Source organism: Arachis stenosperma, chromosome 10 (assembly GCF_014773155.1).
Source record: "Arachis stenosperma cultivar V10309 chromosome 10, arast.V10309.gnm1.PFL2, whole genome shotgun sequence".
Taxonomy (NCBI): Eukaryota; Viridiplantae; Streptophyta; class Magnoliopsida; order Fabales; family Fabaceae; genus Arachis; species Arachis stenosperma.
Genome location: NC_080386.1, coordinates 20,907,172 through 20,921,113, shown reverse-complemented (window position 1 = coordinate 20,921,113; position 13,942 = coordinate 20,907,172). Strand labels below are relative to the sequence as shown.

Sequence of the window (13,942 nt, the reverse complement as noted above, 5' to 3'; positions counted from 1 at the left end):
TCTGTTAGGGCATCATTGAAGATGAATGATCAGTTTTCCCTTGTGTAATGTTACTCAGAGAATGAAGCCCTTTCGCGGGAATAAAACACGAAGCGTCAAAGGGTTCAGGGGTAAAATTACAATTAAAATATTTTTAATGCACTTGAGGATGATTTTAAAGTATTTCTGAGCGTTCGGAATAATTTTAATAGCAAAAAAAGATCGGGGACGAATTTGATTTTCGCCCCTTACCTTAGGAACGATTTTAGTACTTAACCCTATGCGTATCCACACCGAGACCAATCTTTGTTGTCAACAATATCTCTATATGCACCATAAATATATATTAACAATGTATTTATTATACTTTAATTTCGGACACCTAATACCTTAATGTGCTAGTTGAATGGACATTGGGTATGATTTAAATACTTGTAAAATTAATGAGTAGTCAATAAAAAATCTGTCAACTATCGGTAAAGAGTTTGATTTCTATGATTATAATGACTAAAATAAATAAAACATTGGCCAAAGGAATTGAATGAAGGAAGAAATGAGTTTCTTAGGTCATTCACAGTTCATTATAATAATGGTAACAAATTAAAGTTTGACAAATAAAACATACTTTAAGGGTTAACTAAAAGTTGAAAAGATGGAAGGAATTATACTTTGTTATTCTCAGCTTCTTCGTAAAAATATATTATTTCATTCTATCAGGTCGTTGAGGAGTGTTGCTATGCCAATCTTGATTAGTAAATTTAGTATGACTAAATTACTACTCGCTTAGTATTGAATCTATGAAGTCACACACTAATGAGTGTTCCAATCTTTACTGTAGAATTATTTAATTATTATTTTAATTTGATCAAATAAATAATTATATCAATTTAAATGAAATATTATTATATTTTTTGCTAATACCAAGAATATAATAATAGTATGATAATTGAGAATATTAAATGAGATTTGAGAATAATTAGTTATTATATTTCTAAATTTGAATTCTAAGTTTGGATGGGATCCTAACTGATTCTATTTTAAATTGTTATGATATGATTCATAAAATTTGAAGGATTCAAATTTGAAATTCGTAACAAATCTAATACTATATATATGTATGCCAAGAGTAATGGAAATAGATGAAACCAACACAAGAGTTTTATTCTTTTGCCTCTACACACAAATGTATGTGAGTCTAATTCTTGGAGGAGAATTTTATGGTGTGCAAAGAGTTGTAAAAAGGTTTCTCAATTTAGATCAGATATCCATTGGTAAAGGAGTTGACAGCAAAGATTGGTCTCGGTGTGGATACGCATAGAATTTTCGTACAATCGAAGAATAACGTTTTTACTAAAGCATGCAAAGGTATTTAGATCTAATCTATATATTATTCGAATAAAATTTAAGAACAAAATATATCTTTATGATTACTTTTTTTTCCTTCCGTTGCATATTATAAACACATGGTAATCCTTCATCTCGTCCTTACCATATAACTATACATGTATCTCGTTCTCATTAACGAGATACGCTTAAAAATAATTGTGTCTTATCTCGTTTGCGATTATATATGTAATTATATTTTCTTATGTATAATCCTCACGAAGGACGAGATACGTTTGTAAAAAAATTGTCTTATCTAAGAACGTGATAACTGATAAGTAATAAAATATGAAAATATAAATTTTTCAATGCGTGTCTATATAATTTTTATATTTATTTTATTTGTTTAAAATAAAAATCCTAGTTTTAACCTAATTTATTTTAAATTAATTTAAATTCAAATTCAAAACTTTGAAATAAATCTAGTAAAATACTAATATTGAGGGCTTGTTTGGAGTTATTTTTAAAAAAAATCTTATTTTTAATTTTTTTAAAAGATCTTTTACGAAAGTAAAAATAATTTTATGTTTGAATATTTTATGTAAAAAAATCTTTTTATCTATCAATTATATTTGGATAAAATAAAATAAAAATATTTTTAATTTATTTTTTATGTGAAAAATATTTTTTCTAAGAAAAAAAATATTTTAAAAAAATGTAAATTACAGTTTTTCAAAAAAATAATTTTTATTTTTTTAGTATTTTTATTTTTATTATTAGAATTTTTTTTTGTTAATTTAATAATGTCCTAACAAACATGAATCCTAATGTAATAATTAAATCCGGTCCATGTACAACCCTAGTACTAGTGGCCTAGTCCCAGTAAAAAGCAAAAGAAAGCAAAGGAAAGCAACCGAAGACCATCTCTTCCTTCATTATCTGATTCCTGTGCCTCAGGTTTTCACCTGCTTTTAAAAAATTGTGAGCTTCCCATAGTTCAAGCATGGAAAATGCTGGCGACTATGACTCACTTGAGTCTGCCACCACCTTAGATGTATCAGCACTTGCTCATGATCTCCTTCACTTTGGTGTTACCTCTCAGGTATATATGCTTATGCTTCCCTATTTCGATGATGCATTGATGATGCTTACAGAACAGAGAAGTAATATGCACTAGGCTGGCATTACTTGATGCAACTATGTTCTATTTTCTAGCACCAGTTTTTGAGATATCTCAGATTCTCAGTTTGTTTATTTGTTTGCTTTTATTCCTTTAATGTCCTTAGGTCCCAGAAAGGTTAAGCAATCATGTTGTGTCCCCAAAAACAGATCAGGCTAAATGGTATTGACTATAAAAGGTTAACCGTTGACTTATAAACAATTCATGCAGTTTCTGTATTATTTTACAATATTTTTGGACAAAACTGTGAAGGTATAGAAAATTGTTAGATGCTTGCAAAGAAGCAAAACCTCTTCCCACCACATCTGAAGAAGCATCCACACTTGTCACTCACACCTTGAGGAAGTATCAAAAGGCAGATGTTGAGGTTTGCATCACTTATAATTACAAACTTTTTCCGAGGTTTGACACTATTTTTATTAGATAAAAGAAAACTTTGTTTGATATGTCTGTTTACATTTATAGGGATTATTAGCATTCTATGGTCTTCCCCAACCACAAGATGAAGTCAAATCCCCTTCTATTACCAATGGAGTAAAATTTGAAATGCACACCTTGCCGGTAAGAATTACATTTCAATTCAGTCCATTAAATTAAAGGCAAATTATGTGGTCAGGTGGCATTACATATAGTACCTCCTTATAAAAGAAGTTATTCTAACTTGTTTATCCGGACTTGATGATGTCCTCACTAGTTTGATCCGCTCTGAGTGGAGGAACCTGCAAGAGACTCCGACTTTTCAAGAGGATGTCATTAATACAGATAGTTGAATCCCTTAAACTTTGTTAGGTCTTTTATTTATAGCTCATGCTAGGTCTTAGTACTATTTAGAAGTTAATGTCAAATTTTATAAAATTCAAATATACCAAGTATCATATAACTTAAGGAATAGATCTTTTCAATTGACATGTGAGAGAAATAGTTGAATGGTAAAATATCACACTTGACTAGATCAACTGAAAAATAAAATTGAGAAAATCGACTTCTTGTAACTTCTATAATATTAGAGATGCCATACCTAATATTGCCTTACTTCAAGGGAAATTGGTCTGCTTTATCCTTAAATCTAAATCATGTGTAAAATCATGAAGAAAACATGGTAGTTATATATCAATGGATCTAGGTTGATGCAAAAGAAGTGGAAGATGGTGATGGTATAACAGTTTATGTTAGCACAGAAGATCCCAGGGAATCACCATGTGTCCCTCCCAACGTGCTCACCGCATCATTGCGAAGATCGGAAGCCTGTGCTCTGAGGAACCATGCAGAGGCTGATGCATTCCATAAAGAGATTATCGATTCCGGATATAGGTTATCACACCACTAACTCACTCCTACTGAATGTGTTTCTAACCTTAGATAAAATTAGTATATTTCTAATGCAGTTTGTTGCTTTATGATTTAGGGTTCTTAATATTCAAAATGAGGAAATCCTGGCTAGAAAGTATCGAATTCGACTAAGGTAACATCAAATGCTGTAGTATAATTTGGACGCTATGGCTAATTTAAATCCATTGAATTAGCACTGTGTGTTAACAAAACAGGGGAATTGATGCACCGGAAAGTTCAATGCGATATGGAAAGGTAGCTAAAAAGGAACTAAGAAATGCTGTTCAAGGTAAATCTTTGAGGATCCTTGTTTATGGAGAAGATCGCTACGGTCGTTGTGTGAGTGATGTTTACTATAATGGAGTTTTTGTGCAGGTAATAAATTTATAAACTTCTATGTGAATCATTCTAGTTCTAGCTCTGTGATTGTAAATTTGTAATACTCTATGCAACTTAGTAACAATTATTTATGTTCGTGATTTATTATAATAAGGAATTGATGCTAAAGAAGGGTTTAGCTTGGCACTATAAAGCCTATGACAAACGAGAAGAGCTGAAAACAGTTAGTGCTCAGCTACTGTTCAGATTTCTTTCCAAAATTTCATTATTCATCAGAACCAATTATTTGATTTGGTTTTCCTTGTTGTAGTGGGAAAGAGAAGCTAGAGAAAGGCGGGTTGGATTATGGGCTTTGTCAAATCCTGAGAAGCCATGGGATTGGAGAAAGGACAGAAGAGAAGCAGAAGCTAAAAGCATCAAATTTATCAAATCCACTTGATAAACTCAAATAGAAGGACTCTTTCTTTCCATGTTATGTTAACGAATTACATGTATTTGGAGCAACTATATTTTAACGAAATTATGTATTATTTAAAAACTTGAACCATTTCTTAAAGATCAAGTAGTATTTCCTTTATCAAGCATTTTGAGACAAGTACTCTAAGATATTATGAAGTACTTAAAAACGTAGGGTAATTGGGTTGCACTGCTAAATTTGGATGTATTTGAAACAAGTAGTTGAACATTTCCTCTTCACTGGGCTGACAAATGAAAGCAATAATGTTTATTGAGTGCAGTTCAGTACCACCAGATACAAAAAGAGGGGGGGGGGGGGGGGGGGAAGAAAAAGAAAAAGAAAAAAAAGAGGGGGGGGGGGGGGGTGTTAAGGATACAATTGTGTTTAGGAAAAAGATATAAAAATAAGGTTTAGGGGTTAGGACTACAATTACAATTGTGAGAATTAACATGGATACTTACAATTTGAGAGAAATTGAGGCAAGAGTTATTTAAGAAATGGGCCATGCAATAAAATATATAAAAATAAGCTGTGTATACACTGTATATCAGAATACCAAAATGTCTCATGCGGTTGACATCATATCACTGCAAAAATAAGAAAAATCCCATGTTAGAAGGGAAAACAGAAGGTTAAAAATGATCCTAATAGGCAAATGCTGCTGGTAGTTTCGAAGTAGCCCAAGAAAAGGCAATAGAAATAAATCCAATCATGATCTTAAGTTCCCTAGTTTCTAATTGGCAGACCTTGACTTAAGAACAACCATAAAGCATGTGAACCAGTTAATTTTGTAACCAATCAAAGCCTAACAATGATTATGGATTTGTTATTGTCAGATCAAGTGCTTATACTAGCCCAAAACTTATACTTGTTAGTAATGGTGCAATTTTATTTCTCTAATAGTTTCTTAGAACAGCATCTAGAATTCTAGCATAAGGCTACACCCATTACAGGCGCTATATGTCAACATGTTAACCCTGGATGGGATGTTATGCTCATCAAACATTAAAAGTGAAATTGGGTTAAATTAAAACCAACAGCTCTCATTAGCAATTATATATTTATATGTCATGGACTAATGGTGGTGGATGACTCACACAAGATCATTCATAACATTCCATGAAGTAGGTAGACATACTCTAAAATGGTTCCAGTTAGGGCTCATAAATGCTGCAACTAGGAACATTATACATTGTGTCTACCTTCTTATTTATTCGTTTGTTTTGGACTTCTGGTGATGTCATTGTGACCATCTTGTAGCAATTATTGGTGCCTTGGCAGTAACAAAGACAATGCAATATATGAAGCAGATGGGAAATGCAATATATGAAGCAGATGGGACCAAAATAAAATCAGATTAGTGTTATTAAACTCATGAACATCGAAAGAGGAAGAACAACGAATCCAATCAATGCCTAGAAAGAAAGTGCAACTGCCTTCTTAACCTCGTCTGTCCAACACATTCAGGCAGTATCATTTGGAACAAGGATGAGCAAAATTCAAAGGAAGTCTAGAGCTGGGAACTAGCATCTATTTAGGATGTCTCTTGTAAGTGAATTTATTTTTACCCATATGCAAAACAACAAAAGGATCACCTAAAAGAATAAAATAAAATTGATTTCTAAAAGGATATAACATTTGAAGTCTCAACATGCAACTGCATCAATCTTTCTTGCTACATTCAACGCAACCATGCTGGTTAGAATTTAGTATTCAGCATTGTCAAATAACTTTGTCATAAGCAAGAGAAATTTGCAAAGAAACTCACTGCAAGAGATACTTTCATTGTGATAGAAGATGTGTGATTAATACATGGAGCACTGTGAATTAGAACTCAATATGCAGTTTTCAGGAAGAATACGAGACTGCTCTGGTCATGAATAAGCTATAAAATAAGGCTTACACTCTTGACATTTTAGTTTAAGTTATTATAACACCTTGAAAATGGACCACACAACAACATAACTAAGAAGAAACAACAATAAAGTAGATTACTGATTGTCAGTTAACATGGTTTGACTAAATTTTGGATGCTATAGTGAATATGCACTAGATATGGTGACAATAAGCTATCACAGCATATGCTTTATCATTGTAAAATTGAAACTCATCCCATAACTCGTAATTAATGAAGTTAAATCATTACCTTGTATTACAAATTAACGACAAGATTTCGTTTTGACCTCCGGTTCACATGAATCTGAATCACTTGCTCTGTAACCTATACATTAACAAAGCAGAGATCTCCAATGAGGAAATATAACCGTGCAATATCTCAATTCACAAGGGATGCTGAATTACCTGGACGCTTTTTGTTCACTTTCCAAACTGAGCTCCGAATTCTGGACACTCTACTAATCCAATCATACCCCTATGGACAAAGTTCCAAGTGTAACAGTACAAATCATAAACCATAAGTCAGAAACAGGGAATAACAAACAAATATACATATTCAAATTCATTTAACTGCAGGCATGAAACTTGATTGCCAATTGTGCAACACTCGGAAGCCATATGATGTAATCTCGACTTCAAATTCAAAACTTATGCAATTTTTTTCCAAAGAAAAAAATAACAGAAACAAAAATATGAACATTCTAGTAAAAAAATTCATGCAATTTGTACATCTTCCAAGTTATGGAACCTACACTCAATCACAGCTTCATTTCCAATATCTAAAAGCTAGGCTTCACTAACAACAATTACACAATAACCCTTTAGAAGGTGAGTCTAAGTGTGCCGTTATAGTAGAATCAATTAAACAAATAAAATTAGAAGTGAACCTTCTTCGGATTTCTAGGAACGCCATAGCCACTGTAATACATCTGTCCAACGAGAACCTGCATGGCGGCGTCGCCAGCCTTGGCCTCCTGGAGTGTCTCATGGAACCACCGCCTTGCACAGTCGGCAACCACCGCGGCGAGGGGCGTCCGTTGGTGCTCCTTAGTGGGAGATTGAGACGGGGATGGTTTGGGCGGTTGCGTCAGCTTTGGGCGTTGCGATTTTGCAGATGACACAATCCGAAGAGGAGAAAAAGATTGAAATGATTTCCCCATCGCAGAGGAGAAAAAGAGAGTGACGGTTGCGATTGACTTTTGATTTTCCTAATTAATATTATTGATATTTGTTGTTCTATGGAAAAAGGTTAGCTTCAGTTCTGCAAAGTAGAAGTGATTAGAAGCAGGCAAGAAGCGGTGGCTGATTTGTTGGTCCCAACTATCCTTGGAACTAACCTGTCTTTTAGCCTGATTTTTAATTTAGACTCTTAGATCATTTTATTATTATATTTAATGATATAGATTAAATACAAATTTATATATTTAATTTTATTAATTTTTTTTTAATATTTAATATTTTTACAAATGAAGACCAGCGCAATGAAAAGCAGCACTAGCAACTAAGGTCTGAATGAGACTACCCACAAACGCATGGAATTGATCGATATTATCGCTTATCTTTACCCATTTCGTCTCCAAAATTTGTGATCTTCTTGTCGTCTTTATGATCATCGACATCGGTTCTCAAAAAAGGAGATCTTCTTCATCGAAGCTGCTATAGAGAGGTGGTAACGGATACAATAGAATAAGGTTTGAATTTAACTTTAACTTTAGGTACGGGTTAAAAATATTTTAATTTTAATTCTATTCATTTTTAATTCATAGGTATTTAATTTTATCCATAAGTTATAAAAAAGATACAATATTATTATATAATTTAGACAGGATAGGATAAGGTTTAAATCTAACCTTAACCCTATCTGCAAGTTAAAAATATTTCAATCCTAATACTATCCGTTTTTATCCCGTTGGTTACTAAAAAGATGTAACATTATTATATAACTTGATGATAATTTAAAATAAAATTGACTTTTATGTAACAAAAAAATGTATTAAATTATTAATTAATGATTTTTTTTGTGACTAAAGATCTTTTGCATTTAGTGAGGGGTCTTTGGTTCAACATCCATTTGAAACATATTTTTATATAAGTATATAACATATATATACAGAAGGTACGGGTTGATCGGGTAGGGTTGAGACTTTACCCGCACCCTACTCAATCGCACTATATCCTACCCGCTGCGAATCGGATTGACAACCCTATCTAACATAATAAAATCAGGTTGGCAATCTTATCCGATCGGGTTAAATATCCACGTGTAGAGTACATATTACCACCCCTAACCACACATACATATAAGAGACATACACTTCATACTTGAGATAGAAACTCAAAAAAAAAAAAATAAATAAATAAATAAAGAAATAAAAAAAGAAATAAAATATTCTTAGAAGAGAATGGCCTCAAGAAAAACCGAAGGCTTCTAGCCATTTCTCAAGCCATTAGAGTCGTTTTTTCACTTTTCCAAACAAGATTTTCATTTTTGCTTTTTCTTTTTTCTTACAACGTTTTTATTTTCATTTTTTAGAATAATAAAAAAATATTTATTTTGTTGTAATTTCTTTAATTTTTTAACTTTCTTCATCAATAGAGATGGCAATATTATCCGAACCCGCAGGTACCCACCCTGCATCGAAGCGGGTTTTTAGCAGGGCGTGTTTTTTGGAGGGGCGGGGCGAGTCGGGTTTAGGTAATACCCGTCCCGCTATATATATAATATATATAATTTTAATATATAATATGTATAATACATGTAAAATAATTAGTAAATAATTAATAATATTGTATCATATTTAAATTTTTACTTTAATTTATGTTATGTATGTAATGATGGTTATATAAATTTTGAAAATTTATTTTATTTATTAGATTTTAATAATTATAGGGGCAGGGCGGGTACCCACAGGGGTGGGTTAGGGTTCAACGTTTTACTACCTGCGGGTAAAAATGGGGCAGGTTCTAGGCAACTTGTTGTATGGTGGGGCGGGGTCGGATAGAGCAAAAATCCGCCCCTACCCACCCCGTTGCCACTCTTATTCATCAACAAATATGCAGCTATGACTGTTTGGTTTCATAATATTTATATGTTTATTATATACTGCGCTGTTTTATTTTTAAATAATAGAAAAAAGAAGAATTTATAACAATATACAACGGGAATACGGAAGATTTGATATCCAATTTTTTTTTCTATTTTACTCCTATTTTTATAAACTAAAACTACATACTCAATCATATTTTGTAAATTCTCCATTAATTGACGAAAGTTATGTAATTTCTTCACTTTCAATTGTGAAAGGAATTAAAATCAAACTACTTATTCTCAATCGTGAAAAAGATTAAAATACTTATCTTTTAATAATATAAAAATTAAACATAATAAATATAAAAATTATTACCAAAATATTTTATTAATAGTACTTTAAAGATAATTAAAATATTTAAAATAATTATAATTATAAATATTTTTATAAGATAAATGTTTAATAATAATTTTATTATTTTTAAAAACATTTGCACAAAAAGTTAACATTATAATAGAAAAATATTTTATTAAACATTTTAAATAATATTTTTATAGTTACAGAAAATATATAATGGGAATACGGGGATTTTGGTATCTAATTCTTTTTTTCTATTTTACTCCTATCTTTATAAACTAAAATTACGTACTCAATCACGTTTTGTAAACTCTCCCTTCAATGACGAGAGAGTTATGTAACTTCCTCACTTTCAATCGTCGTGAAAGTGATTAAAATCAAACTGCTCACTCTCATTCGTAAAAGAGATTAAAATACTTATCTTTTAATAATATAAAAATTAAACATAATAAATATAAAAATTATTACCAAAATATTTTATTAATAATACTCTAAAGATAATTAAAATATTTAAAATAATTATAATTATAAATATTTTTATAAGATAAATATTTAATAATAATTTTATTATTTTTAAAAACATCTAAACAGAGAATTTACATTATAATAGAAAAATATTTTATTAAGCATTTTGAATAATATTTTTATAGTTACAGGTAATATATAACGGGGATACGAGAATTTTGATATCCAATTCTTTTTTTCTATTTTATCCATATTTTTATAAACTAAAACTACGTACTCAGTCACGTTTTGCAAACTCTCCATTACCGACGATAGTTATGTAACTTCTTCACTTTCAATCATAAAGGTGATTAAAATCAAACTGCTCACTCTAATTTGTAAAAGAGATTAAAATACTTATCTTTTAATAATATAAAAATTAAACATAATAAAAATTATTACCAAAATTTTTTATTAATAGTACTCTAAAAATAATTAAAATATTTAAAATAATTATAATTATAAATATTTTTAAGAGATAAATATTTAATAATAAATATAAGCATTTTATTATTTTTAAAAATATCAACACAAAGAGTTAATATTATAATAAAAAAATATTTTATTAAGCATTTTGAGTAATATTTTTATTGTTACAAGTAATATATAATGGAGATACGGAGAGTTTGGCATCCAAAAGAGAGCTATCGGTTAGATTTATACTATTTCACTAATAGAAGGAGAAAAATTCTATTTGTGTATTCTGTTGTCAAATGTAAGAGGACCAATTGGTTGGAATGATTTACTAACAGTGATGGTGTCCAATATTCGTCCTTTAAGCAATTTGCTCAGCATCAAGGACAGTTAGAGAGTGACAACAACATAAGAGCATGTTTGGTTGAAGCATCTATTTCAAGAATGCCATGTGCTTTAAGAAGGTTGTGGGACGAGTATTTTCATATATGGTGGATGACTATCCATCAACAAGTACTACAACATGCCATGAGTTAACAAATCGCATGCTCAGAGATTTAAATGACATCTTCTTTCAACATGAAAAATATATTGCACAATACAATTTACTAGCTCTAACTTCAGACAACGACAATGACAACTTGATGCCTACAGTTATCCTAAAAAAGTTGTCCATCAAAGTACCTCAAGAAAACATGTGTTCTATAGAAAGATTGAATTATGACCAGTCTGTAGTTTTCAAATGCATTATGAATACAGTTGATCAGAGAGAAAGTGGAGTGTTCTTCGTTAATGGGACAAGAGGAATAGGCAAAACATTTATTTAGAAGGTTATAATTGCAGATTTAAGAAATAAAGGACATATTATCTTAATAACTGCGTCATCAGGAATAGCTACAACTTTATTACCTGGGGTCAAACAACTTATTCTAGATTTAAAATTCCAATTAATGTAGAGCATCCTCCATATGCAACATAAGTAAACAATGTGATATCGCAAAATTAATTGGACAAATAATAGCGATAATTTGGGATGAAGCACCAATGGCTAATAAAGAGACAATGTGAATCATTAGACTGCACATTACGAGATGTATTAGAAAATAATAATCCATTTGGTGGAAAAGTGATGTGATGGAAGGAGATTTCTGCCAAATACTACCTGCTGTGCTGAAAGGAAGTAAGTCGCAATTGATTTCAGCTTATATTGTTAAATCACATTTGTGGCATTCACCAAAATTCTCCACTTGCGACAAAATATGCGATCTCTTAATGATTATGATTTTGCAGAATATGTTATGCGCATAGGGGATGAAATTGAGCCTGCCATATGTGAGGACTTGGTACAAATAGAAACACACATGGCAATACCATGGGAAGGTGAGGCATCATTACACAAACTAATAGAACTCTTTCCAATTTTACAAGCTCATGAGTGGGATGCATCTTACACAGTAGAGAGAGCGATATTGAAAACCAAAAACAATGACGTACAGTAGCTCAATAATATAATCATGAACAAATTTTTGAGAGACGAATGAATTTTTGCATCCTTTTATGAAGTAGAAGGAGATGCCAATAATCTGTATCAACAAGAATATCTTAACTCTATCTCCACAGGCGGATTGCCATCTCATACATTGAAGGTAAAAAAAGGTACTCCTTTGATGTTACTGAGAAACATAGATCCTAAGGCAGGCTTATGCAATGGCACAAGGTTACTATGTCGAGGAACTTTTCAAAACATGTTTGAGATGGAAATATTAAGCAGCTATCACTCTGGACAAAGAGCTTTTCTGCCTTAGATAAAACACAAAACAGTTGAGAACTCAGGATTACCCTTTGTGATTATTAGGAAGTAATTTCCTGTAAGGTTGAGTTTTGCTATAACGATAAATAAATCATAAGGGCAAAATATTCCTAAGGTAGGGATCTATCTCCCTAAACATGTGTTCAGCCATTGTCAATTATATGTTGTTCTATCTCGAAGTATTTCTCAGTCAACCACAAAATTCTTAGTCAAAGAAGAAAAAATAGATGAAAAAAGCGGACAATACACAAGGAATGTGGTGTTCAAAAAAATTTTGTTACCTACACCTTAGGTAATTTATGTGCTCAGGTAATTTATGTGCTTAGTTTGGTATCCAATTCTTTTCTCTATAATTAGTTCCAGAAAATGTCGACAGAAGAACGATATTACCATTGTCATTCATGGGCAGTCGTCATGACATGACCCAACGGTATGAGGATGGAATGGCTATTGTTCTTAAAGAAAGTAAATCGAATCTTTTTCTCACTATGATATGCAATCCATCATGGTCAAAAATAGCTTCGGAACTCAGTCTTACTCAAACTCCACAGGATCGTCCGGATCTAACAACTAGGATTTTCAGAGCCAAATTCGAACAATTAAAGGAGGATGTTATTACTAAGGGTGTATTGGAAAAGGTGAAAAGTTATACTTATGTTACTGAGTTTTAGAAAAGAGTATTTTCACACGTACATATGTTGCTAATCTTAGAAAACAATGACAAGTTGAGTGATCCTGACCAATATGATAGTTTGGTCCGAGCAGAAATACCATGTAAAGAAGTAAAACCACACTTACATGAGGCAGTGCTAAGGCATATGGTCTATGGTCCTTGCAGAGCACTTAATCAATCTTCACCATGCATGAAAAATGGTCAATGTAAACGCAACTACCCAAAAGAGTTCGTAGCAGAGACATGACGAGGTTATGACTCATATCCTCAATATAGGAGGCAATTTGATACTCCAGTCCCTATAAACCAAAATGTCACAATTGACAATAGATGGGTAGCTCCATACAACCCTTGACTACTACTGAAGTATGATTGTCATATCAATGTAAACATATGTAGCAGTATCAAGAGTATAAAGTGTCAATACAAGTATTGCTATAAGGGACCAGATCGTGTTGCAATGGAAGTTCACAGAAGTTCTCATTATGATGAGGTGAAACAGTTTAATGATACAAGATGGATTGTTGCTCCAGAGCCATGCTGGAGAATATTTAAATTCAACCTTTACCGAATGTACCCATCAGTTGAAAGGTTGCAAGTTCATTTGTCAAATCAACATCAAGTGAGCTTGTATGAGCACCAAACTATTTTG

At 31.7% G+C, this 13,942-nt stretch overlaps 2 protein-coding genes across 2 annotated transcripts; one reads left to right on the top strand and one right to left on the bottom strand.

The window, feature by feature from the left end:
* The first annotated feature begins 2,191 nt into the window (after nt 1-2,191).
* On the top strand, nt 2,192-4,801 carry LOC130956514 (staphylococcal-like nuclease CAN1). Its single transcript, XM_057883565.1, has 9 exons — nt 2,192-2,404; nt 2,589-2,644; nt 2,735-2,849; nt 2,948-3,043; nt 3,606-3,793; nt 3,888-3,944; nt 4,027-4,186; nt 4,305-4,373; nt 4,461-4,801. Exons 1-9 carry the CDS (start codon nt 2,306-2,308, stop codon nt 4,587-4,589), a joined length of 969 nt encoding a protein of 322 aa, XP_057739548.1. The 5' UTR covers nt 2,192-2,305; the 3' UTR covers nt 4,590-4,801.
* A 160-nt stretch (nt 4,802-4,961) lies between these two features.
* LOC130956515 (uncharacterized) lies at nt 4,962-7,841 on the bottom strand. The gene is made up of 4 exons (XM_057883566.1): nt 7,391-7,841; nt 6,909-6,978; nt 6,754-6,828; nt 4,962-5,194 (listed from the first exon to the last, which is right to left on the bottom strand). Exons 1-3 carry the CDS (start codon nt 7,661-7,663, stop codon nt 6,767-6,769), a joined length of 405 nt encoding a protein of 134 aa, XP_057739549.1. The 5' UTR covers nt 7,664-7,841; the 3' UTR covers nt 4,962-5,194; nt 6,754-6,766.
* Nucleotides 7,842-13,942: the final 6,101 nt, after the last annotated feature.

Bases quoted from the DNA above. Each gene is read 5' to 3' on its own strand.
- LOC130956514 (XM_057883565.1), top strand. From the start codon at position 2,306: ATGGAAAATGCTGGCGACTATGACTCACTTGAGTCTGCCACCACCTTA. The intron at 3,945-4,026 runs GTAACATCAAAT...TTAACAAAACAG, and splicing joins AAGTATCGAATTCGACTAAG to GGGAATTGATGCACCGGAAA. The intron at 4,374-4,460 runs GTTAGTGCTCAG...TCCTTGTTGTAG, and splicing joins AACGAGAAGAGCTGAAAACA to TGGGAAAGAGAAGCTAGAGA.
- LOC130956515 (XM_057883566.1), bottom strand. From the start codon at position 7,663: ATGGGGAAATCATTTCAATCTTTTTCTCCTCTTCGGATTGTGTCATCT. The intron at 6,979-7,390 runs GTTCACTTCTAA...CTTTGTCCATAG, and splicing joins TTCCTAGAAATCCGAAGAAG to GGGTATGATTGGATTAGTAG. The intron at 6,829-6,908 runs GTAATTCAGCAT...GTTAATGTATAG, and splicing joins AGTGAACAAAAAGCGTCCAG to GTTACAGAGCAAGTGATTCA.